At 40.3% G+C, this 24,159-nt stretch overlaps 9 protein-coding genes across 9 annotated transcripts; 4 read left to right on the top strand and 5 right to left on the bottom strand.

The window, feature by feature from the left end:
• Positions 1 to 101: 101 nt before the first annotated feature.
• On the bottom strand, positions 102 to 3,787 carry LOC132798124 (coatomer subunit beta'). The gene is made up of 4 exons (XM_060809853.1): positions 3,293 to 3,787; positions 2,588 to 3,207; positions 1,930 to 2,512; positions 102 to 1,376 (listed from the first exon to the last, which is right to left on the bottom strand). Exons 1-4 carry the CDS (start codon positions 3,645 to 3,647, stop codon positions 181 to 183), a joined length of 2,754 nt encoding a protein of 917 aa, XP_060665836.1. The 5' UTR covers positions 3,648 to 3,787; the 3' UTR covers positions 102 to 180.
• Positions 3,788 to 4,028: 241 nt separating this feature from the next.
• On the top strand, positions 4,029 to 6,510 carry LOC132798125 (protein disulfide-isomerase A5). Its single transcript, XM_060809854.1, has 3 exons — positions 4,029 to 4,874; positions 5,441 to 6,052; positions 6,111 to 6,510. Exons 1-3 carry the CDS (start codon positions 4,202 to 4,204, stop codon positions 6,371 to 6,373), a joined length of 1,548 nt encoding a protein of 515 aa, XP_060665837.1. The 5' UTR covers positions 4,029 to 4,201; the 3' UTR covers positions 6,374 to 6,510.
• Positions 6,511 to 7,090: 580 nt separating this feature from the next.
• On the bottom strand, positions 7,091 to 9,125 carry LOC132798127 (stAR-related lipid transfer protein 7, mitochondrial). Its single transcript, XM_060809856.1, has one exon. The coding sequence runs from the start codon at positions 8,598 to 8,600 to the stop codon at positions 7,305 to 7,307; it is 1,296 nt and encodes a 431-aa protein (XP_060665839.1). The 5' UTR covers positions 8,601 to 9,125; the 3' UTR covers positions 7,091 to 7,304.
• A 2,162-nt stretch (positions 9,126 to 11,287) lies between these two features.
• LOC132794145 (transcription factor TFIIIB component B'' homolog) lies at positions 11,288 to 14,097 on the top strand. Its single transcript, XM_060804827.1, has 2 exons — positions 11,288 to 12,850; positions 12,918 to 14,097. Exons 1-2 carry the CDS (start codon positions 11,456 to 11,458, stop codon positions 13,629 to 13,631), a joined length of 2,109 nt encoding a protein of 702 aa, XP_060660810.1. The 5' UTR covers positions 11,288 to 11,455; the 3' UTR covers positions 13,632 to 14,097.
• A 115-nt stretch (positions 14,098 to 14,212) lies between these two features.
• Positions 14,213 to 14,958, top strand: LOC132797328 (NADH dehydrogenase [ubiquinone] 1 beta subcomplex subunit 9). Its single transcript, XM_060809337.1, has 3 exons — positions 14,213 to 14,396; positions 14,489 to 14,628; positions 14,688 to 14,958. The coding sequence occupies exons 1-3, from the start codon at positions 14,299 to 14,301 to the stop codon at positions 14,882 to 14,884; spliced, it is 435 nt and encodes a 144-aa protein (XP_060665320.1). The 5' UTR covers positions 14,213 to 14,298; the 3' UTR covers positions 14,885 to 14,958.
• Positions 14,959 to 15,323: 365 nt separating this feature from the next.
• Positions 15,324 to 16,044, bottom strand: LOC132798049 (DET1- and DDB1-associated protein 1). Its single transcript, XM_060809860.1, has one exon. It carries the CDS (start codon positions 15,783 to 15,785, stop codon positions 15,453 to 15,455), a length of 333 nt encoding a protein of 110 aa, XP_060665843.1. The 5' UTR covers positions 15,786 to 16,044; the 3' UTR covers positions 15,324 to 15,452.
• Positions 16,045 to 16,666: 622 nt separating this feature from the next.
• LOC132795749 (immunoglobulin-binding protein 1) lies at positions 16,667 to 18,205 on the bottom strand. The gene is given in 4 exon segments (XM_060807026.1): positions 16,667 to 17,732; positions 17,787 to 17,849; positions 17,851 to 18,096; positions 18,191 to 18,205. Coding segments are annotated over 3 exon segments (1,140 nt in total). The 5' UTR covers positions 17,920 to 18,096; positions 18,191 to 18,205; the 3' UTR covers positions 16,667 to 16,724.
• A 501-nt stretch (positions 18,206 to 18,706) lies between these two features.
• Positions 18,707 to 19,849, bottom strand: LOC132796576 (glutaredoxin 3). Its single transcript, XM_060808184.1, has 3 exons — positions 19,407 to 19,849; positions 19,088 to 19,350; positions 18,707 to 19,019 (listed from the first exon to the last, which is right to left on the bottom strand). The coding sequence occupies exons 1-3, from the start codon at positions 19,614 to 19,616 to the stop codon at positions 18,842 to 18,844; spliced, it is 651 nt and encodes a 216-aa protein (XP_060664167.1). The 5' UTR covers positions 19,617 to 19,849; the 3' UTR covers positions 18,707 to 18,841.
• Positions 19,850 to 20,088: 239 nt separating this feature from the next.
• LOC132795010 (ribosomal RNA processing protein 1 homolog) lies at positions 20,089 to 22,551 on the top strand. Its single transcript, XM_060805829.1, has one exon. It carries the CDS (start codon positions 20,207 to 20,209, stop codon positions 22,199 to 22,201), a length of 1,995 nt encoding a protein of 664 aa, XP_060661812.1. The 5' UTR covers positions 20,089 to 20,206; the 3' UTR covers positions 22,202 to 22,551.
• Positions 22,552 to 24,159: the final 1,608 nt, after the last annotated feature.

Below are 24,159 nucleotides of genomic sequence, written 5' to 3'. Positions count from 1 at the left end.
AGGCGAATGCATCGGTATGTGTGTGTGTTTGGTTCGTATGTGTATGGATTTGGGCATGGAATTTATAGCTTTAAAATGCGCGATTTTTTTTTTTGAAGCAATTTTTCCCGAAACAACAACAAGATTTACGTTATTTCTATGCAAATATTATTGAATACAGAGTTTGCCTTGCTTCCGCATTTAATCATCGCTGAGAAAGTCCTCATCCAGATTCACATCTGTCGTATCAATGTTGTCATCCAGCGTTATGCCATCAATCTCCAGATCCAAATCATCATCATCTTCCTCCTCACTAGCTGCTGATGCTGCAGCAGCAGCTGCTGGCTTATTGCTGCTTGTGACTTGTGGCACAAACGCAGGCTTCTCCTTATCCTCCAGCTGACCGACTCCCCTCTGTGCCTCGGCCGCTTGTAGCTCCTCCAGAGGATTGCGATCGCTATTTAATGGCAACTGGCCGGCAATACGTGCGGGAGCCTTGCGTGTCCGCTCTTCTTGCAGATGCTGCTCAACGCGCAGAGCATCACCCAGACCCGGAAAGAGATTTGTATATTGCGTGGGATCCGCCAGCGATTGACCGGCCTTCTCATTGACTTTGCTCAGCTCCTCGCGCCACAATTCTACCACACGCGACATCTGGCTGGGCATGTAGGTGCGGGCAAAGAAGGCCGCTTCGGGCAGACGATTGGTCTCGATGAGAATCTCCAGACAGCGCTCAACATCCGAACGCAGGAATGCGGACAGGAATGCAATATTATGCCGACCCTGGGTAGAACTGGTGGCGCCCAACTCTTGCAACATCTCGGCATCTCCCGATGCCGTCGAAAGAAGCAACAAGCCACTGAAATCGTTTGCCTTCTGCATGCACTCCTTGACCAAGGACATGTTATTCTTGCGGGACGCCACATCGGCTAGCTGTGACCATTTCTGTGCGTTCTCCGCCTCGCGTGCCAACTTCAATGCAATATCCAACTCGCCAATTTGCAGGGCCAAGTCAAATTTGTGATCCGCATCCGTGGACACCTGCAGCGCCTGCGCCTTAAAGCCCTGCTTCTCCAGGAAGTGAGCAACGCGTGTCCGATGCTCTTTTGGTATAGTTGGCAATACCAGATCAGCACGCTCAAAGTCGCGACGCATTACGGCTGTCTGATATTCAAGTACTGATAGCTGCAGACTGAAGCTGATCACGTTCAGCTCCTTGTCGCCCAGATACAGGCGATTATCCTTGGGTACATAGCCCAGCAAATACATGGTGCGGTCCAAATGCGAAATGGTCACAATCTCGCCACCAACATAGTAGTTGATGCGGTTCACCGAATTGGTATAGATGAAGCAATCGCCTACCCACAGACCAGTTTTTACTGATTCTGAAACTTCACCTATAATAGAAGAAGATATATTACATATTGAAGGTGCTTTCGACTTTTGAATTCTTATTAAATATAGAAACGTCCATCTAATTTGTATAGCTCGTATAAATGTGCCAGCCTTAAAGATATCATATATAAAGATGGTGTAGATTCTTCACCTGCTTAAAGTTTGGATTTGTTGGCCAAATAATAATAATAATCTTTTGATTATCTACTGAGTTTTTTGAAAATATATTTCTCTATATTTTCAATTTTCTTAATTTCCTTCCTTTATACTTTATAATATACTAAAGTACTCAACCACGTTTTTTAACATAAAATCTAAAATATACTATGTTATAGATTCTACGCTAATAAATAAATCTTTTACATTATTGAAGCTACATCATTTCAAATTCTATACGAAATATTTTGGATTCCTGAAAATAACTATAAGTTCATTTAGATCTTTTACCGGAAATTTCCATTTTTGTACCTAACAGAGTTTTTCAATCCATTCAACGATTGATTCAGACACGGCATACATTTTTACATATTTTTATGTTCGAATATTTTAACTTACCAAGCACATTAAAAGCACTTTCCACGCCATCGTCTTCGAGTCCCTCCTTGCTCTCCAGCGCATTGGAAATTTGTGCTGTATCCACGCCCAAAATAAAATACGAATCGTCGGTGGCCAAGCAAACGAGGCTGCCACTTTCATTCCAGAACACATTGCGCGGCTGGACTTCGATGCGTCGCACCAGCTGCAAAGTTTCCCAATCATAGAATGCTAATCCCGAAGATGTCTTCACACCAAAGTAGTAGCCTCCATAAATGTTCTCGGCTCCATATTCGGGCGTAAAGCTCTTGCGTTCCTTGAAGTTACGGAACAGGCGAACAGTGCCATTATTTTCACGAATTGCATACTCATTGCTCTCCAGAGCCCAAACGAATTCCTGAGCCGAGCCGAAGCCTTTATTACGCAACGCCATGGAAGTATAGATGATGTATTCGCCATCGCCGCAGACCACGACGAAATGTCCATTAGGATTGTGGGAAATGGTCTGGGGATAAATCTCACAGGCACCCATATCCTTGACGGCAACGGGCAAACGTTCGCCATCCTTAATCTCGGTGCTATCTGCAATGGTTTTCAGATTAACCTGCCCAAAAAAAGAGATTATATAGTAATCAAATGATATAATATAAACATATTCAAATATTAATAAACTACTCACCTGCTGCATTTCGGAATGTTTGGCCCACACAATCTTGCCACCCACCACATCCATAGACATGGCCGGTTCTTCGCGACCCACTTTAATGATGATAGAACCCTCATCATAGCCAAGGGCAACATTATTGGTGCCTCGCATGCTGGAAATTGTCCAAACGCGTTCGAAGCCATAGTTAAGACACGTCTCCAGACGATAGGTGCCCGAGTGCCAAATTCGAACGGTGCCATCCTCAGAACCCGTCAGCACAATGGGCAATTCGGGATGGAAACAAACAGCAGAGATATTCTGAGCGTGTCCTTCCAAGGTTTGCACACACGTCTTGTTCTGATAATCCCAGATCTTAACTAGGCGATCATCTGCACCCGAAATCAAATACGGCTTATCACCGCCATGATAATAATCTACACAATTTACACCTTTCTCGTGCCCCTCAAGAGTAAAGTTGGCGAAATTGGATCCCAATTGCCAGACCTTAACGGTGCGATCCAAGGATGCCGATGCAAAGGTGTTGTTGTCCTTTGGATTAAATACGATCTGCATGACATAGTGTGTGTGCCCCTCGAAGACACGCTGGCAAGCCCAGAGTTTCTCCCAGTTCCACAGCTTGATGAGCATATCATCTACAACATAATTATCGAAGTGTTGCCATTAAATTAATAAGTGATAAGAATAGGAATTAAGGTCAGCGACATTATTGCAACATACCACTGCTAGTAAGCACCAGCGGCTGTGTGGGATGCACGGCAATGCAACGTAAGTAATCAGAGTGCGCCTCATAAGAATGCACCTTCTCCAGGGTGTTGTAATTAAAAATGCGTATTTGCATATCATCGGATCCGGTGATGATCCAATTCTTGCGTGCCACGAAGCGGGCCGAGCGCACTGGCACATCGCATACCTCGAAATCTTTAACCAACTGCTGGTTCTCATAGTTCATGATGTGTACGTGGCCATTGTATAGGGCACACAACATCCATGGTTCGGCCGGATGTAGATCAACACACTTGACGCGATCGGAGCGCGAGGTCAGGCGACGCTTGATGTCCAATTTGAGGGGCATCTTGCTGATGATGGCGGCGTTAATATGTCTTACTACAGCGAATTCAACTTATTTATATATGAAGTTCACTGCGGCTAAGATGTAAAAAACTTGCTATCGTTCTTCTTCTTCTGCCTCTTGTTAATGTGTCAGAGTTAAGAACCAGTGTTGCCAACTGCCACGTACATTTAACAGCTTTGCATTTTGTGACTACATCGATTTGCCGATTATTTATTTTACACAATGAAATGGTGCCATTTTCTTTGGAAGCAAAAAGAATTGGCGAAAGAAATAATTATTTACATCTTATAATATTAATTTCCTTTATTATAAAGCAAGTGGTTAGTAAATTGAATGTAACCATTTATAAACTATTTGAATCAACTGTTTCTACCGCAGTGTGGCAACGCTTGTCGCTTTTAACGCTGACGTCTTCATTGGCATTTTCTGTTGCAATTGTTGTTTAGCTAAACATAAAATAGAATGAACTTATTACTTACATTAGTTAATCTATTATGAATCATTGTTAAATTAGTTAGTTACTTGCAATAATCATAAAGTCTTGTTAAATAAAAATGGTGACTCAACGCCGCTTTTTTATAGCCCAGTTTACGCTATTACTAATTATCGCACTTGTTGCCGCTAAAACGAAACTTTCCGGAGTCCAAGAAGACATCGCTGACTACAAGGATTTCAAAAAGCTGCTGCGCACCAAGAATAATGTGCTCGCTCTCTATGTCTCCAGTGCCAAAGCGGCTGCCAACGAGCTTAAGGTATTCCGTGAAGCGGCTGAAACTATTCGCGGCACCGGAACCATGTTGTATGTGGACTGCGCAAATCAGGAGAAGAGAAAGCTGTGCAAGAAGCTGAAGGTGTCACCAGAACCCTACACGCTGCGCCACTACAAAGATGGCGACTTTCACAAGGACTATGATCGGCAGTTGAACGTCGCCTCCATGGTAACATTTATGCGAGATCCAACAGGGGATTTGCCATGGGAAGAAGATCCAGCTGGATTGGATGTACTTCACTTCAACGATGCGGCGGCATTTACAAAGCATCTGCGGAAGGACATACGTCCCATGTTAGTCATGTTTCATGTCCCCTGGTGTGGCTTCTGCAAGCGTATGAAACCCGACTACAGCAAGGCAGCCAGCGATCTTAAGGCGCAGGGTGGATATCTGTTGGCCGCCATGAATGTGGAGCGCCAGGAGAACGCTCCCATTCGTAAGCTTTTCAACATAACTGGTGAGTCAATCCATTAGAATTTCTTATTCGCATATGTTAGGAATCAATAGGTCAATATCCAAGCCATTGTAATTATCTTAATCAGTACATATCGAACACACAAATCTGTTGTAGATTTTAGATCGATGTATTTATCTATATTTTACAAAAATTCCTTAGATCTGACTGACTTACTAAATTATTACTGCAGAGTAAGAGCAATGAGTTTCAGCATACATGAACAACAACGATTGTTTGTTATCCATCTATGTATTTAAATGTACATATATCTATAGAATATTATTATTTGCCCTCACCTCCAACATTTAGTTAAGAAGATTTTACTCAAAATTTATTTTTTACCAAAACGGTTATTTTAAAGTGGAATATCACTACGAACATGTGTAGGTTTGATTAAAATTCTCTTCGATTCCTGACTCACTGACTATACTCCACAACCAAGTTTACAATTCTTAATTAGTAGTCTACCAATTTATATTCTAACATTTAAATTAGTCGGTGGACTCTCTTTCAGGATCTTTTAAACTTATTTAATCGTTATTCTAAAATAATGAACCCCTTTTCAGGTTTTCCCACTCTAATTTACTTTGAAAATGGCAAAATGCGTTTCACTTACGAAGGTGAAAATACAAAAGATGCTCTGGTCGCCTTTATGCTGAATCCCACTGTCAAGCCAACTCCCAAGCCAAAGGAACCCGAATGGTCGGCAGACACTGGCTCGGAAATAGTGCACCTGACAACGCAAGGTTTTGATCCGGCTTTGAAAGACGAAAAGTCGGTGCTGGTCATGTTCTATGCTCCCTGGTGTGGCCATTGCAAGCGCATGAAACCAGAATATGAGAAAGCCGCGCTCGAGATGAAGCAGAATAATGTGCCCGGAGTGCTGGCCGCATTGGATGCCACCAAAGAGCCGAGCATAGGAGAAAAATACAAAGTCAAAGGCTACCCGACAGTGAAATACTTTGCGAATGGTGTTTACAAGTTTGACGTCAATGTACGTGAAGCATCAAAGATTGTGGACTTTATGCGTGATCCCAAGGAGCCGCCACCACCACCACCGCCAGAAAAGAGCTGGGAAGAGGAGGCTGACAACACTGATGTTCTGTTTCTCAATGACGAAACATTTAGCACAACTCTAAAGCGTAAGAAGCATGCTCTAGTCATGTTTTATGCGCCATGTAAGATTCACTAGCTCTTGCTTAATTTCAATTTATTTAATTATTCCTATCCTTTTAGGGTGTGGTCATTGTAAACATACGAAGCCTGAATTTACCGCCGCAGCAAATGCGTTGCAAGATGATCCGCGTATTGTCTTTGTCGCTGTAGATTGCACCAAATATGCAATGCTGTGCGGCAAGTACAATGTGCGAGGATATCCCACCATACTGTACTTCTCGTACCTCAAAACCAAGCTGGAGTACAACGGAGGACGCACCAGCAAGGACTTCATTTCCTATATGAACAATCCGCCAAGCGCCACGGAACACAACGAACTGTGATCTGTGTTTAATCATTTCGAATCTCTTAACTGTATTAATTTGCATTTATACCACAAACTTATTCCAGAGCGTGCGAACAACTTGTAAACTGCTAAATGCGAATCTCATTCGACTTACTAAAAAGACTTTAATCTATACTCTTAAATGATGTTTCTTTTGTATATTTCGAATCTATATGCGTGTTGTGTATTGCCTACTAAACTCGGGGCTTGGTTCAATATGTTGCATGGTTTACCATTGTACCTCTTAAAATTTTAATTTAATCGAACTAAATTGTTCAAATTTTATAGGACTGTATAGAAAAAAACATTTTTAGTATTTTTCCACTGTTTCACATTTCAAACTTTTGTCTTATCAGGCCATCCCATTATTTTAGTCGAATTTGTTTCAATATAGTCGTTTTACCTATGCAATCAGAGATCACAAGAGGTTATGATTTTATTGGGATAATCCACCAATATTTAATAGAGAGCGAATTTATATATTTACTTTTTCGTTTATGCTTGTATAATTTCAGTAATTTCATTTCAAATTGCTTTAAAACAAAACCTTCAAACTTAACCAATATATAATATATATATTTTTGTATGTTGTATATTTCTAATTAATTTCTTCAGTGTGGCACAAAAGAATGAACATTTTGTAAATGCCGCCAAGTTGCTCGAATGCGTATTTTATTGCACATTTTGCGGATTTCGTGATGGAAACAAAGATTAGTGTAAGTGCTAGAAACTTTGATGATTCCTAATTAGTTATTCTATATATTTTGTATGCTTAAAAATGAATTACAACATAAGATGACCAAGGTAGGGGAATATTTGGGAAGGGGCGTTGAATTATCCATTGGTATAACTCCATTGCTGTAGTAGTTTTGCTTCGCTCTTCATTCCATTGCATCTAGACTATGTATATGGAGGAACTACTGCAGTTCTCAGCGTTCCTTCTCATTTTCGTTAAGCTTGCGCCTGTGACGACTGAGACTTCCCAGCCAGCTGCCGCGTTGATCGTTTGCCGTGTATTCGTCGTTGATCAGAGTAAAGCTATTGTACATGTCCTTCATCTTAATGGCGCGGGAGCAAGCATAGTTCTTGGTGGCCACATACATTTTGGTGAGGAACTCGGGCATTTGCTTTTGCGTCACCCACGATTTGATGTTCTGCGGTATGGGAATGCCTGGATCATCGTAATACGTGAGCACAAAGTGCAGACCCGGCTCATGAAAGCCACGGAATGGTTTGATGACCATCAGGCTCCAATAGTCCGTGACCCGCACCTTACCCGATATGCTTGGATAAGTGTTATGCTTGGCGGCACGACTGCAAATGAATATCATCTTCTTACTATCGTCCTTGTGATAGCGTCGACAATATACGTAATCTCGATTGGCAAAGAGACGCGGCCACTGCATCTCCCAGTAGATCAGATGCGAATTGCTGCCCGGCACAGGATCTTCGCTGATCAGCTCCAACCTCAAGGCTGTATCATCCCATTGTCGACGATAGTCCAGATCCGTTTGCACATGCAGAAAGTCATCGGCGGTAATGTCATCGAATCGTGCATATACCTTGTAAGAGTACAACGAGGAACGTTCTTCACGACGCCAAATGCTGAACTCGTTTTTGCTGAAATACGGCTCCCAGTTGCGATCCTCCTGCGCCTGGATACGCACCTGACCAGCCGGTGCACTGCGCGTATCCAACTCCAAGGCCTTGTGGCAATTGCTGATGCTTGCCGCCTGCTCCTCCTTCATTGGCTTTTGATCGCTGCTGGGTGGTGGCACAACAATGCCGCCTTTGCGACACCGCTGATTGCCCAGCTGGCAATAGCAGTATTTCATCTTCTTAGACTGGCAACGTTCGCACAGCTGATTGACCGAGAGTGTGTTGATGAAATCAATGTCACGCTGGCACAAATCAAAGTTGGCTAACGACAGACGTTCCTTGCTCCAGTCGAAACCATCGCTGTTGCTCAATCGCTTCATGTTCAATCCCATTAGGCCCACTGCACTCAGCATCATGCCCCGAATGGGTGGTTGGAGCTCGTTGCGATAATAGGCGCGCCAAAGTTGCTTCAATCCTTGTGTACCGTAAACGGACTGATAGAAGCTGAACAGCTGCTGGACGCGGCGGGAACGTTGCGCTATTATTGATTCACATTGATAACTCCAGGCGCGTAATGTTTCCCGCGATTGATTTTTGATGGCGAGCACCAAACGGTTTAGCAGCATAGTGACAACCGGCTAATTTGATTGCTGTCGTTGAGGGCGGGGGGCCGCAGCGCTGCTTGCATAACAATCGAACAGCGGCAGCAGCGGCGGCAACGGCGGCAGCGGCTGAACTGTTAGTAATATTTTGCCTGTTCCTCCGCTACAAATTTAGAGAGACACACACACACATCACCTGTCACATTTGATGCCGTCGCCTCTCAACTTTTATAATTTAGTTTTGTTTCTTCTTTTTCAGATTGTTGACAATAGTTCTATGTGTATGTTATGGATTCAGTTCGTTGTTGCTTTGTTATCAAGGCGCTCACATTTTTGTTCAAAACGTGCAGCGTGCAATTACTTGTGTTGTTGTTGTTGCTATTCTTGTTCCCGTGGCGGTGTTGGTAAACTCGCAATTTCGTAAGCCCTTCGTTCCAAGCTCAGTACATAGCTTTTTTATTATTTTTGTATCACAGCTTAAACAATAATATGAACTTATGAAAGCTACTCAACGACGACATAATTTTTTCGGATCTTGATAATGACAATAAAGACTTGTATTAGTTTATGTATGTACTTTATTTATAGTGCATTGTAATAGGGATAACTGAAAACAGAATGAGTGTAGTCTGCTTTGTTCTTAACTTAAATGCATACATAGTAAACATTACATTACAGCAATAAAACTGAGAGAAAAGAAAAGGAAATAAAACGAAATGATTAAAAATAAATGTATCAACTTTTCGGATTGATTTGATTAAATATAAAAATACGGTAATTATATATATTACCAGCTGTTATTCAAAATGAATTTGCCGCATTTGAATTTTACTATATTTTAGCTGAATACTAGTTTTAAATTGACTAGCCTAAATTTAAAAATTTGTATATACAGCTGTGATCTTTGAAATAGCAGTGCGACAGAGAAAAGACTATGTAACCGTTTTTTTGGTTATTCCTTTTTGTTAGTTGATCGCTAGCACATTGTTTTTGTAAAATGAAGCATAAAGATAAGAAAACAGCAAAAATCCCGTTAGATTTGATCAGTTTTTCTGAAATTTTGATATTTTTACCCAAGTGCACCACTTTTGGGCTGAACATTAGAATAGCAGTTTTTTCTTTTCTTCCACTAAAAAAGCCGAAATTGTTTTTAATTTTATGAAAAGTGAGTTTAATTTGGTTTATTATTGTAGTTTATACGACAATACACTATAACTATAAAAAAAAAATTTAATTTTAGTGTGTAAAGGACCTAACTGGTCCAATGTAGAGAGGAGGTCCTTTCTTGAGATTAGGAAGGAGCAAAATTGTATAAAAAAGTTCTGTGTTGCCTAAAATGTTTTACCAAAATGGTTTTTAATGACATAAATTATAAATCAAAGCCTGAAAACCGTAGTGCGATACAAAAAAACACAATTTTAGAGGACCGATGCATAGTGCTCTTCAGCTAAACTAATCCTTTTGCATCCTGTAGGGATATTAAAGCAGGGCTGAGTTGGAGAACTAGTGAAGTGGCTATTGGCCGAAGACTGGTGGATACAAATTTGAATACCCGAAGTCCAGAAAAGGTGCAATTACTTGGTTATAGACATCTCAAAGCGAGGTGGGAGTTTGCCAAGCGCCACTTGAACTGGCCATTTTCCAAATGGCGTAATATCCTTTGGACAAATGTGTCTAAACTGGTGTTAATTATTAGAAAAGTTCAAGACAATATGTCCGTTGACCACCAAACACCTAAAATGACCTAAACCATACCCTTAAGACCGCTAAACATGGTGGTCTTAAAATCACGATATGGGCATGTTTCTCATACAGTGGTGTGGGACCTATAAATATGATCGATGAGATCATAGACCAAGAAATCTTTGAAAATATATTAAGAAACATCATGCTGAAGTATTCTCAGGATGAAATGCCCCTTCAATATGGACTTTTCAGCAGAGCCACGAAACCTAAACACAACGGCCAACTGGTCACGGAGTGGTTTGGTCATGAAAAAACTGATGTAATGCCATGTCAGCACAGTTCCCGGATTTAAATCCGATTGGAAACTGATGGAGGACTTCAAGCATTATGTTGCCAAGAAATCCCCGACATCTAAGCCACACCTTTGACAAGTTGTACAGGAGGTATAGGGCCAGAATCCTGCAAGCGTTTCGAGGACGTGGTGGACTCCATGCCACGTAGCTGTGAGGCTCTAATAGCCAATAAAGGCTACACAACAAATTATAAGGTCGTATTCAACTCGAAATTTAGAAGGATTAAATTATTTATAAGATTTTTTTGAAATTTATTACATTTTTGTTTTTTCACTGCTATTTCAATGTTCTTCATAATACGGACATTTTCAAATGTTAATATCCACATTCGGAAAAATATTGAATTATCCAAAATGAAAAATATGATTAATTATCGCAAATTAAATATATTAACCTGTTATAAAAAAATTTTGTCTCGAAGTTGTGTTTATAATAGTATTTTTCAACTTTAAATGTGTAGGTCGTCTGCACTGCTATTTCAAAGATCACAGCTGTATGTATATTAGCAATCTTTTACTAAGGAAGATTAGATAACTGTTTTTTTAAAACTGTTTTTTTCTCTTTTTTCTTTAATGAAAGGAAATTTTGCAACTGAAATTTTAAATAAATATTCAGTCATCGAAATTTTAGTTTAGAAGCAGGTATTTTTGTTTAGTGAGTTTTAGTATATTGATGTCGCCAGCATACTGTTCGTGTAATTTTTCGTTATACAACACTAATAGAGAAAAACTCGTGCTGCTGCATATTTTGTTGTTGTTGCTATTGTTTTTGTACGTGCGGCACAATTTCGCAATTAACTTCCTTATTTTCATGTGAGAAAAATCAAAGAAAATACAAGCAATGTCCGCTCGACGGCAACGCATCAAGGCAGCAGCCAATTTGAGTCAAATCAAACGGAAAGCACGTAAAGAAGATGCTGATATAGCAGCAGATGCACCTGCAGAACCACTCCCCGTTCCTATGGCCGATCCCTTAGCCATTCCCGTTTCCGAATCCCTTTCTGTTCCGAAACAGGAGCATGCAGACGAGGATGTTAATGAGATTGCATTTAAAATGCCGGCTGTCAGCAGCCTAGGGCTAATGGATGATGTGTTTCACTCAGACATCGAGGACAACGTGATCCAGATGGATCTACAAAAGACGGCAAACGGGTTCCCGATGTCGCCGAGCAAGGCGCAGGCTCGACAACGTGTGCGTCCCACTCCCGTGTTTGGTCAACGACGCAATAGCTTCGTGGGTTCCCCGCTAGCTGCCGATTACGATGGTGACTATCAATCACCCGGCACACCAACGCGGCGTGAACGCTACTTAAGCGGATCCTCAATGAATGCGGGCGGCGGAGGAACGCCACATCAGCAGATGCAGGCTTCTCCTAAGTATCTCGGCAGCGTGATGAGCCCAGGAATGGGTCGGATTCGCACTGAGTCCAGTTGCTCCGTATTCTCAGATTCCGGTGGCGTGGGGAAGCAGCGCAAAGGAGATGGAGAAAAGTCATCGCAGTCACTTGCCCAGCAGCGTGTGAATGCTAAGCGTGACTTTGAGACACGATTCAATAATGGCGTGCCTGATAAGTCAACATTCAAAATGTTTGACATGATCTTCTACAATCCCGACAGCAATCCCATGGAGCAAAAGCCTCTAGTGACCACCATCAAGGCGGAGTCTGCCAATGGCAGTATTCACTCCGATGAGATGAAGCCACCAAAGGCCGAACTGATGGAAACCAAAGCTGATGTTGGAGCTGGTGCTGCTCCTCATTCAGCTATGCCAGTCCCGCAGCTGAAGCTAGATGCCAATGGTGAGATGATAATCGATGAGAAAACTTTGGAGATTGAGACTACGGCCGAGGTTGAGGCGCGCAAAGTGTTAGCGAACTCATCGTTGATACTAATGGATGAAACTACTGGCGACAATGGTTTCTACAAGAGACACAAGCGAACTCCAGCCTGGTCGTCGGATGACACAGTGCGCTTCTATCGTAGCCTTCAAATTATTGGCACGGATTTCTCGCTGATGTGTCAAATGTTTCCCAAGCGGACGCGACGCGAACTCAAGCTGAAGTATAAAAGGGAAGAGCGCATGAATGGACAGTTGATTAACAAGGCGTTACTCTATCCCAAGGCTTTCAATATTCAAGAACTCAAAGAACAGCTAGAGAAGGAGGATCAAGAGCGTCTTGAAGCTGAGCGACAATGGCAGGAGATTGTCGCAACTCAGCCTACAAACGTCAAAAAGGTTTGCATTACTCACAACTATAAAATTTAAGTTCGCATAAAAAATCATTAAATTATTGCCCTTGCAGCGTTCCAAATCGCAACAGAGCAAGGGAGCTCGAACTCTAAGCGATGGCGATTTGGTGTATGAGAACGAACAAGTGCTGAACAAGAAGCTGGGCAAGCACGCCCTGGCCAAACGCCGAGCAATGGAGAATGGAAACACAATGTCAGCCGCCAAACGAAAACGACGCCCATTAAAGCAAAAACAGGAGGCCCTGCAATTGGATGAGGAGCTGGAGCACGAATTTCCGTCGTCGTATACTGATATTAAGCGAGAGGGAACCATTAAGACCGAACAACTGATCAAAGACAGAGGAGAGCAATTACAGCAGGAACTCAATTCATTGCTGGACGATGAGGAGACTGATGACAAAAATGAGAAGGCGTTACACAAGAATGTCATCGACATGGAATATGTGAATGAGGCTAACTTGCCGTCAGATGCTACAGATATTGACACACTATCGCAAGCGGATACAATATTCACCATTGATTTCATTGGCGAGCCTTCTCCCCTCAGTACATCTAACTCGACATCGGTTAGCGAGCATGACATTGAACAAATATTGACAGAGTTGGCCGAAGGCTCCATGGTGCTGGTATCCTCAATAGATCCCAATTATGAAGATCGTATTGTTAACGAGATCTATATGTACGATAAGCAAACCGGAGATCTTTGCGAGCAGCCATTGGATATACCTGAGCATATTGTTCAATCTATATTGAATGTTATGAGTTAGATTTTAAAGTCATCGGCTTATTTACGTAATTTAAGAATGCATTTTGTAGTATTAGACTTTATTTCATTAATTGTTGATATGTAATTTATACAGATAATTATTCAAAAATTATATTAATATGTATTAAAGCGGAGTCGAACAAATGTATTTAGAAGTTGGCTGTGCTTTATTTTCAGTGTGTGTGTACTGAAAAAGTCACAAAAACTTAATATTTCATTCTTAAACGGCATTCATCTTCATATAATTATTCCGTTAGAAAATCAATAAAAGCTTATAGATTCTCAACTTTCAAGATCATTTTTGTTTTCTAAAATAGGGTGTTTCTTAAAAGTTTCCTCCTCATACTTATAATTTTCGAAAACTTTATTTTTGGATTTTTACAAATATTTTGAAATTGGCTAGACTAATTTTGAATTTTATTTATTTTTTTTTGTGTTTTAAGTTACCACCCGACCCATGGGTAGAGGGAATTTTGAATTTTAAGTAAATAATTGTTGAATTCAACAGTCTGGCAGCGCTGTGCATGAGTGCTGGGTAACTACGTAAACACTGCGGCGCTTTGCAGCACACAACTTTTGACAGTTTTCAGTAGCTGCAGCTGATGTTGTTGTTGTTGCTTACATACAACCAGCAAATTACAGAATTTCGGCAATTCCACTAACGAAATATGGCTCAAGTTCCCTTGGCAATTGTGTCGCACAAACGCCAAGTGTGCAGCCTCTACAAACGTGCCCTACGTAACTTGGAGGCGTGGTATGATCGCCGGTAAGTGGTCGTAGCTATTGTAATTCCACTTCTCGATCTCGATTATATAATACATTGTTGTGCGTCTCCATTGAATCCTTACTTGATGATAGCGAGGTATACCGCTATCGTGCCGTGCTTATGCGTGCACGCTTCGATGAGAACCGTCGCAAGGATCTGGCTGAGGGCATGCGTCTGTTAGCTTGCGGACAACAGGAATTGTTTGAGACAAAGCATTTCCAGCCCAGAAACTGTAAGTTGAACATGCTGAGAATGATGTGGAATTTTCCATATATAATTGTATTTTTGCAGTTGCAAATAGCGCCGGCGGCTGCGCTTTTGAACGCGAAGTCATCCCACCAGATTGGGTGCTCGACTACTGGCATCCGCTGGAGAAGGCACAATATCCAGAGTACTTCGCCAAGCGCGAGCAGCGAAAGAAGGAATATGTGACTTGGTGGGAGAAGCAGTACGGCAAGCCGGATCCCAAGGATCTGGGTCATCATTGAAAACTAGCGCCTAAAAATAATGTAGTCAAATCCAATTGTTTGTTTCTGAAGTAAAAAAAAGTGGTTGGACAAAACGAGCGCTGTTTGATTATCTGGCACAATCTATAAGAATCTATATAAAATAATACTCTTAATATTATAGATTGATATGTACTATAACATACTGAAACTAATATCATAAATTAATGGGAAATATGTCTGAAATCTTTGTGCTTTATGAGATACTGACTCACACATGAAACTGTAAGAGGCACCAGGAAGAGAGGTTTCTCATATTTCCAACTGACTTTAAATGGCAACTCTTTTTTGTCTGACCCCAGTGTGAATTGCTGTATTTAAATCCTTCTCGAACACACGAACTAGTTACATACATATATGTATATTGTTTTAAGCACCAATACATTATAAACCCAGGTAAACTTCGCTTTGATTGTAGTTAGTGTCTAGTTTGTTTATTTTTAACATAAAGAAAATTCTTAAATTAATGGTATTGCTCCAAGTGGAGACAATTGTTAAATGGGTGTTATATGCGTATGCAATGCATCCAGCTGCAGCTGTTTCATTTGCCTCAGTTGAGCTCATTGTTGTCCAAACGTGGGCGCTTTTTGCTACTGCTGCCATTCGAAGTGCTATTGTTGGCATTGCTTCCATTCCCATTGCCATCGTTCCCATGTTCCCGTTTTCTTTGCAGCGTCTTCTTGTCCCACTGTTGGGTGAGATATCGCAATAAAACACACCGCTTGTCCATCACAATAAGCTGTGCCTGCTCGGCCACATCCTCTGTGGGCAAGTAGATCGAAGCTCGCTTCTGCGACGTTCGAATCCCATGATCGCTGCTGAGATGCGCAAAGTTTTTCGAATCGTGTATGGGAAGACCTTTAATAAAGTCACTGACGGACATTGTTTTGCTCTTTTTGTTTTGGAGGGGGTTGATTGCAATGCTTGAATATTTTTAGCGTGTTCTATCACAATGCAAAGAATTTGTAAATGTTTTAACACTCGTTGCCTACTTTGTGCGTTGGGGTTGGCAACACTATATGTATGTATAGGACTGAGTGATAATGTGCTTTATAAAAGTGTAAATTTGTAAGTGGCTCTTCTTCCTTTATGTTGTTGTCGATGGTTGTTGTGGTTGTTGTCGACGTCTAGTGTCGACATTCAATGTGACCGAAAACTGCAGCAGTGCTAACCTTAAAAATCTACCAAACACATGCAAATACCAAATTACCAAATACAGTATAAATTTTACACCTGTGGCAATGTAATTTGTATTTTATTTTTATTTAAAATGCATTCTATTGCTATTGTCGGGGAATGGACTCCATTACCACTATTTAATAAAACTCCAACGATGTTTCAATAGAGCTACAATTATATTCTTAATTCAATACTTTAGCAGTATTTTTATTGGCCTTACTGAGAAACGGTTTTCCTAAGATGACATATGTATGTAGCTAGTAGATGTATCCCACTCCAATTCTTTACTAGATCGGCAGATGCTGTGCTTGGAGATGCTTTTGTTGCTGTGTTTTCTCAGTTAGAATTTCCATTTTGACTTTAAGCTAGTTCTTGCCTTAATTAATATGTTTCTTAAATACAGCGAATAGTTCTATTAATTGTTTATAGATGGTATTGTCGCTTAACTCTCTAGTCCAATGAGAAACTTCATGCTTCATGAACATCCTTCAATATTCTTAGACCGATCTATTAATACCTTACAGTAGGACATTGAATGTTTTGCTGTTTATGTGATAGCTTTAAAAGATATGTATGATTTTTACTTTGAAAATGGTTAACCATTAAATACTTTCTTTATTCGTATAAAAATTGAGTGTGTAGTTTAACTACGATTGTGTCTGTTGCCATCACCACGACGCACCACATCCTTGTACTCATCCATGCGCCTCATACGTGCCAAATACTCGGGATCATCGTCCTCTACCTGTTGATCTTCAATGGCCTTCTCCTCTTCCTCCTGTACGTTAGGGTTGAGTGCAGCAGCAATTGCTTTTTCCTGATTGATCTTGGCCATTTTCTCGTCGTCAGGAAAGATGCCTTCCTCGACGCGTTGGTGGTAGAACTCATCGACCGTCATAATAGGTAAGCTGGGATATCCAAGGCCAAAAACTGCCTTTTGTGTGGCATTGCGCGTAATGATGAATGGCTGCAAGGGCTTCGGTTTCGCCTCTGTTGGATGCTGATGATGATTGTGAGGTCCATGACTATGGCCATGTCCATGAGCGGAAGCACCAGCTTTAGGCTGTTGCTGTGGTCCAATGGGCTCTTTTTGAGCGGCATTCATGTGGGCCAGACGCATCTTAACCATCTCCTTCATGACACGCAGACTCTCTAGCTCCTGCTTAGTGTCCAGGATACTCTTTTGCAAATACTTTAAAAAGAATTCACGACGCAACTCATCGTCGGCGGTTTTGTTCTTAACGGCGGCGCGCATTCGACCGATATATTCGTCAATCTCCTTCATCTTGCGATACTGAGCGATCTTATCGTTACGAGTATAAGCAGCCTCCATTAATTGGCGTTGTTCGCTTTTCTGCTGAGCTGCATCCGTTTTGTTGTCAACTTCTTTCTTCTGTGGCGCTTCACATAGCTCATATTCCTGGCAGCGCTGCAGGTGATCGTTGAAATAGATCTCCCCCAACTCTAGCATCTCAGAACTGTTCGGATTGTTCACCTTGGTGGCGAGCTTACCCAAAAAATACGGCAGCAGCATGAAAGGAAGTGAATCTGTGGAGACTTCGTCGATTAACTCGTTGGAGCTGAACATGCTCACTTGGTTGACAATGACAGTAGCCTGTTCAAAATGCCCCATTGCAGTTTTCACTTTAGTCTGAAATTAAATGACATCTTAATAAATATAAATAAATAAATTTATTAAACTTACCTGGAATTCGGTGCCATTAAAGGGCAGCTCAGTGACTTCGAGCTCATCATAGAGGTTCCAGCCGTTTAAAAAAGATATCCGATAGCTTCTTGTCCTCGCCGTTTGATGCATCCGCAGAATTGGCTTCAGCCATTTCACTATATTTTAATTTTATTAACAAATTTAATATTTCAGAAATATTTGCAAGCCGCTTTCTGTCAGCTGTTCAGCAAAGTTGATGCATCGAGAGTATTTTTTAACAGTGTTGTAAAAATTAGCGATATTTTCAAGTTGTCGGATGTTTGGCGAAAACGCTGCTGAAGAGACAGTGCTGCAAAAGTTTCGAATGTTAACAGTACTTATTGTGTCCCAAAATGTTAATGTCAAACATTTTTTTTTTTTTTTTTTAATATTCAATAACTTACACGGCTTCGTAAATTGTTCGTTGTTCAGTTTACGTGGTCATATAAATTTAAATGGTTGAAATTTGTATAAAAGTATGAGCTTGCTGAAAACTACAGAATGTCATTGAGAAATGAGAAAATAAAAATACGGTATATACAAACCATACATTGCAGATTTCAAATTGACAACTTATTAATAGCTTCCATTAAAAATTAGTAAACGAGGAATTGAATTGAATTGTAATCTTTATAAATATATATGGATTGCGAATTAAACGTAGGAAGGAAAGTCACTTCCATCAAGGAAATTTTGTTAATTATTGCAAATATTTGGCTTACTGAACGTACTAAGCAACATTGCAATTTTGACTGTGTTTCTTAAAGTACACATTTGAGTTTAGTTTCGTAATATGTATAATTAAGTTTGATTTGTTGAAAATAACATTTCATACTTAAAAACATATTTGATGCTATATCAAAATTCGACAAAAAAATTATGAAAACGATTACTGCAAAATTTCCAACGGTAGCTTTAAGTTTTGTGTGACCATTATTAAATTTGAACTATGCTTTTATTTGTATGCATATAAAAAGTCATTGGACATTGTACATTGATGAGAGACGACTTTGTTGTTGTTTATGGAGTCAATTAATAAAACGTCGTTTGCAAAGTTAACCCTTAAGCGACGATTCCAGTTCGTTGTTGGCTAGTAGTTCTTTAATAATGTCGAGTCCACCAATCAACTCGCCCTTCACATAAACCTGAGGATATGTGGGCCAGTCTGAATAGGTTTTCAGACCCTGACGCACTTCTTCATCGCTGAGAATGTCGAAAGTTTCGTAAGGTAGTCTGCAAACAATTGTGTATCAAATGAATATTATTATAACCATAGATTAGTTACATAGGAAGATGCATACTTTGTGTCATTAACAATTGCAATAAGCTGCTTGGAGAAACCACAGCGAGGTGCATTTCGGTCGCCCTTCATGAATATCATGAGAGGCGCTTTGTTAATAAGGCTCTTTAAGCGATCCTCTAGAGTTTGTCCAGTGGCAGCAGCGCTGCTGGCGTTTTCAGCCAACTTCTTGGACTTGCTGCTAATAGCGGCAATATCAACACCATCAACACGATCCACAGCAGAACCTTTGTTAAAGAATATAACCGTGGGCACCGCTTCAATCTGTGAACAGTGCCATTAACTATTTATAATTATAATACAGATCAACGGAAACATACCTGATGCCTTATTGAAATGTCCGGAAATTTTTCAGCATCTAGTGTAATGAATTGCAACTTATCACCTAGAATGTTTGACAACTCCTTGAGCACATCGTTAACCTGAGCACATTGCTCTGCCCAAGCCGCGGCAAAAAGGGCAACGGTTGTTTTGTCAGAACTGATGTACTTTTCATAATCTTCAGCATTTTCTATGGTTAACACCGACATGATGATGAATTTTGTGAAATGTTAAATTTTTAAAGCCAATTCTGTAGAAAATATGATTCTAAAATCAGCTGGTGAAAAGTGCAGCCCAGCGCAGTTTTGATTCCAGTGCTAAAAGCCGTTCAATTCTTTAAAATGGAATTCTGTAAGTGAGACCAGATTTAATTTGTTCCTATGTATAAATAACACTTTTCACAATTAAAATATATACATTTATTCTCAAAATGTACGCAACTAATAATATGATGAATCCTTATATTATCTTATATGAAAAATATGAAGTGTTATTCTAATTATAAAATGAAATATACTGTGATCGACAAATGATATATTCACTAAAAAATATTGTAGGTTTTGAAAAAGAAAACAGTATGGCTACTACAAAAATACAAATTTTTCATATATTTTTCCCTGCGGAAGAGGTATTAAAAAAAAACCAGTATATTTTGAAATTGAAGTTATGGCCACACTAATGCGATTTGTACGAGGCTACACAACACGTGCGCCCTCCTCTCTCTCGTCAGTCAAATTCAATCAATACACACCGGAGGAATTTGCAAAAAGTTCCGGCCGTTCTCTGTTAATTATCAATTATGGTGACAAGGAAAAGACCTATTAAACGCAGCGCTCAGGTGGCTGCCATAGACAATGACAACGAGAATGAAATCCAAGACGATGGAGCATCGCAGCCCAAAGTGCCAAAGGAGTTGCTGGTAATTGCTCAGGAGGTGAAAATAGTGCGTGCGTTGGCATGTAATGACTTAACAAAGCGGAATCGCCAAATTCGCAAGCTGCGGAAATGGTTCCAGCTGCGTGCAGTCAGCTCTTTTCCCTTCACAGAGGATGATTTCATGCGGATCTGGAAAGGCTTGTATTACAATGTCTGGATGTCGGACAAGCCCTTGGTGCAAGAGGAGCTGGCTGAGCAGCTAGCCCAAATGGTGGACAGTTTTGGTGGCAACACCGCCTGCAGTTTAGCCTACTTCAGCGCCTTTATGCGCACCATGTGCCAGGAATGGTTTGGCATCGATCAGTGGCGTATGGACAAGTTTCTGATGCTTGTGCGTCGTATGGTACGTTACATGCTGCGCTTGCTGAAGAAGAGCAAATGGTCGCCGGAGCTGATACAGACATTCAATGCCACGATGCAGCAGTCAGTGTTGGCTGAGCAGCCAAAGTCACGTGGCCTAACCATGCATTATATGGACGTGTTCTTTGAAGAGTTGGCTAAAGCGGCAAATGAGGAAATTACGGCAGCGCAGGTCAATCTATTCCTGCTGCCTTTTGTGCACTATGTGGGGACGCAGCGGGATCCCAAATTGGTTGCACAGTGCCGTACACGCGTCTTCTACCATTTGTTGTATCAAAGTGAATTGGGTCGTGAGTACAGCGAAAAGTATAAGGCATGGAAGGAAATGGGTTTTCCTAGTGCCTCAATTGATGACGTCGAGAAACTGGACTCTGGCTTCGATGAAGAAGAGGAGGAAGAGGATGAAAAGCAACCACAGCCTGAGACTATATCGCTTGATCCACGTGCGGGAAATGTGGATGTGCTGATGCCGGAATTACCACTCAATGCTGACTGTGTGCTGGAGGAGTTGCAGACCCTGCTACGGACCCAGGAGTACAACAGCAAACGGCGCAAGGGACTGCGAAAGTTGCTGCACATCTTCGAGACGTATGCAGCCGGTGAGTTTCCACTGGGTGTGCGCAACATGCCCAAGCCAGAGGGCACAACACTCGCTGAGTTGGTCGAGCAGAAGATCACAGATGCAGATGAGTTTGAGGAGTCTAACTTTGGAACTGGCCGAAATCTAAAGAAGTTGAGCAAGTCCAAGCGTAAGCGTCTTCTGAGTTCCATAAATTTTGAAGAGGTTGACGAGGACAATTTCAATGAGGTGCTAGACAATGCCATGACGCCAAAGCTACGAAAGCAAGTGAAACGCAATGAAAAGGTGCGATCGAGCATAAACAATGCCTGGGTGGTGGAGAAGGTGGACGAGAATGGCGACGAGCCAACTGAAAAGGCGACGGCCAACAAGCCAGAATCAAAGAAGGCAAAAAAGACAGCCCAGAAGGATGAGCTGCCCAAACAGAAAACCAAACTACAGGTAAAGCAGCAATCTAAGGCGCAGACAACAGTTGCTCCCACAAATGAAGAGTTAACAACAGATAAGGAAGCCACAAAAGCTGCACCTGCGGAAGTTAAGAGCAATGGTTGGGAGGAGCCACTAAAGCCAGGTGAACAGGATTATTTTGTTCCGTCACGTAAGGTGCAATTAAAACAGGCTAACAATAAACTATTGCTAAATCCACTTGCTGCTCAAGTCACTCCCAAGAATCCAGTACAGCGTATTAAATTGGAAACTGCGCGAACGGATAGTGGAAGCAAAAAGGTGCGAATTGTGACGAAGTGCAACAGCGCCTATCCTAAAAGTGACTATTACCGGCAGTTGAAGCTGTCACCACAGTTGCCATATGATGCAAATCGTCAGCCTGGCAAGAGTGCGCTGAAACCACACGTCCTTCCAGGACCCATAAACCCCAATTACAAGAAACCCAAACGATTATTTAACGATACGCTGTGACGCTGTGTAAACTGGCTAAAATTTGAATGGATTGTGTAATGCACGGGTGGACTGAGATTGGCGATTGACTAGACCACATCCAGAGATGGCCTCAACCTCAACTCCAACAGAAGCAGATGCAGCACAAACACTTTCCGTTCGCGAGGGCAGGTCATAGATACGAATCTAGTGGTCTTGATTTATGGATATAGTCTAGCTGATCAATATGATACATTAACTTGCATAGTAAATACAATATATTGTGTATCAGATATTTTTACATATACATACATGTATGCTTCTTACGTTTCCATATCTTTTCGCTTGTAGATTATTTTTCTGTTCCATTCGCGAATCTATTTGAATTCATTTAAATATAAACTATGTTAAAAAGCTGAAAATTATGTGAAGAATTCTTTGGTTATTCGGGGAAGACCTTTTCCATTTAAGGTAAGCCCTAACTACTTTTAGGATGTTTCTCAGAAATCTTTAGCAGATAATATGGTAAGTCCGCCATCCAATGCTTCAGGTAAATTATGTACATGGATCTTAGGTCTTCTTTATCTTGCCTTTACCTGAATAGTGTGACTGCGGAAAATTGCCTGTTAAAAAGTCCGCGGCATTTTCGACGGCATTTTACCATTTTGAGCATGGCAATAACAATTGCAGCCGGAATTTTACCCGTTCAACATTGTGAAATGTGGATAGAAAACTGGGTTACATGTATTTAAAATCCGAAACATCATATGTTCTAGTTTAATGTATGAGCTAGTAAAGTGTACTAGCTGTTTAGGTTTTAATAAGTTTTTCGTAATACGTCGCATAAAATTACATAGTGAAATTGATTCATTTTTTTAATAATGATTTATTGAAGACTTAACTATAGTTGTACTTATGAAATACAATGCGAAATATTGGTCTCAATATTGGAATGTTCAAGAGAAATGTCTGGTTAAAAGTAGATGTCAATTTTAATTGTTTCTATTTGAATTCTTTAAAAGTATTAGTTGTTACCATAATTTACTTGCAGAAACTACTGATACTATCCAAATTCAATACAATTTTGTTGCTCGCATTTTTCCAAAATTTTGTTAAAATAAAATTTGTATTGACTTTTTGGGTTATTAAAATTTTGAAGATCCTTGTTAAATAATTCAGCAAGCCATTCAAAATATATTTTTTAATTTGACTTTCTCCTATTACACAAACAAGTGGATTTCTGGAAATCCGTTTTTTTGTTCTCCCAAAAGTAAATTGTAAATTGTTGTAAATTGTTTTAAGAATCTGACATGCCGAACTATAATGGAAAACATTTTCTGGTTTAATCTGATATACTGAATACACTTAGTTTTAGATTTTGATTTTTTTGTATACCACTGAGATGGTCATCAAAGAAGGAATGAGAGGCAATTACCTTTCTTTTATTCTTAAATTTTTGACTTAACTCAAATTTCTTATTTCTTCTTTCTCATTGTACGAATTGTTTCTAGTCTAATTTGACACAATCCGCAGCAGCTAATTCAAATTTAAAAATTGAATTTTGGTTTGTCAATCGAATACCAATACTTTTATTAGATTATTATCGATTGTTTATAAGCTTTCTAAACAGCAGATGATCAGCTGAGGACTGCCAAGTACAATAAATATTTCAGCAAACACATTATCACATTATTACTTTATTTAGTGCTGTGACTTCTGCAAATCATATTTGTTTTGAAGTTTTGTTTTATATAAACTTTAATGTTTGTGAACCATATTCATATGTATGTACAATAATATGTGCTGCTTCTAAAATGAAATAATAAATATATTCATACAAAGATGTATTAACAAGCATATAGTATTATATTTTTGTCAGTTATGGAATATAATTTATTTCAAAATACCCTGTGTTCACCTGTATTGCATCTACTTTTAAAAAATGGTAATTAATCTGCATTGAAATTGTTTAATATTATCTGTAACTACCCCTTAAGGTG

Source organism: Drosophila nasuta, chromosome 2L, assembly GCF_023558535.2.
Source record: "Drosophila nasuta strain 15112-1781.00 chromosome 2L, ASM2355853v1, whole genome shotgun sequence".
Lineage (NCBI taxonomy): Eukaryota > Metazoa > Arthropoda > Insecta > Diptera > Drosophilidae > Drosophila > Drosophila nasuta.
Note: the sequence above shows the minus strand (reverse complement) of the source record. Positions and strands in the feature narration are given on the sequence as shown.

Excerpts from the sequence above, each read along its gene's own strand:
- LOC132794145 (XM_060804827.1), top strand. The coding sequence starts at position 11,456 with ATGTCCGCTCGACGGCAACGCATCAAGGCAGCAGCCAATTTGAGTCAA. Across the intron at positions 12,851-12,917 it reads AGCCTACAAACGTCAAAAAG|CGTTCCAAATCGCAACAGAG; the intron begins GTTTGCATTACT and ends TTGCCCTTGCAG.
- LOC132798127 (XM_060809856.1), bottom strand. The coding sequence starts at position 8,600 with ATGCTGCTAAACCGTTTGGTGCTCGCCATCAAAAATCAATCGCGGGAA.
- LOC132796576 (XM_060808184.1), bottom strand. The coding sequence starts at position 19,616 with ATGTCGGTGTTAACCATAGAAAATGCTGAAGATTATGAAAAGTACATC. Across the intron at positions 19,351-19,406 it reads ACATTTCAATAAGGCATCAG|ATTGAAGCGGTGCCCACGGT; the intron begins GTATGTTTCCGT and ends CACTGTTCACAG. Across the intron at positions 19,020-19,087 it reads GCAATTGTTAATGACACAAA|ACTACCTTACGAAACTTTCG; the intron begins GTATGCATCTTC and ends AATTGTTTGCAG.
- LOC132797328 (XM_060809337.1), top strand. The coding sequence starts at position 14,299 with ATGGCTCAAGTTCCCTTGGCAATTGTGTCGCACAAACGCCAAGTGTGC. Across the intron at positions 14,397-14,488 it reads GAGGCGTGGTATGATCGCCG|CGAGGTATACCGCTATCGTG; the intron begins GTAAGTGGTCGT and ends ACTTGATGATAG. Across the intron at positions 14,629-14,687 it reads GCATTTCCAGCCCAGAAACT|TTGCAAATAGCGCCGGCGGC; the intron begins GTAAGTTGAACA and ends GTATTTTTGCAG.
- LOC132798124 (XM_060809853.1), bottom strand. The coding sequence starts at position 3,647 with ATGCCCCTCAAATTGGACATCAAGCGTCGCCTGACCTCGCGCTCCGAT. Across the intron at positions 3,208-3,292 it reads GCTGGTGCTTACTAGCAGTG|ATGATATGCTCATCAAGCTG; the intron begins GTATGTTGCAAT and ends ATTATGTTGTAG. Across the intron at positions 2,513-2,587 it reads AACATTCCGAAATGCAGCAG|GTTAATCTGAAAACCATTGC; the intron begins GTGAGTAGTTTA and ends TTTTTTGGGCAG.
- LOC132798125 (XM_060809854.1), top strand. The coding sequence starts at position 4,202 with ATGGTGACTCAACGCCGCTTTTTTATAGCCCAGTTTACGCTATTACTA. Across the intron at positions 4,875-5,440 it reads TAAGCTTTTCAACATAACTG|GTTTTCCCACTCTAATTTAC; the intron begins GTGAGTCAATCC and ends ACCCCTTTTCAG. Across the intron at positions 6,053-6,110 it reads AGTCATGTTTTATGCGCCAT|GGTGTGGTCATTGTAAACAT; the intron begins GTAAGATTCACT and ends CTATCCTTTTAG.
- LOC132795010 (XM_060805829.1), top strand. The coding sequence starts at position 20,207 with ATGGTGACAAGGAAAAGACCTATTAAACGCAGCGCTCAGGTGGCTGCC.
- LOC132798049 (XM_060809860.1), bottom strand. The coding sequence starts at position 15,785 with ATGTCCGTCAGTGACTTTATTAAAGGTCTTCCCATACACGATTCGAAA.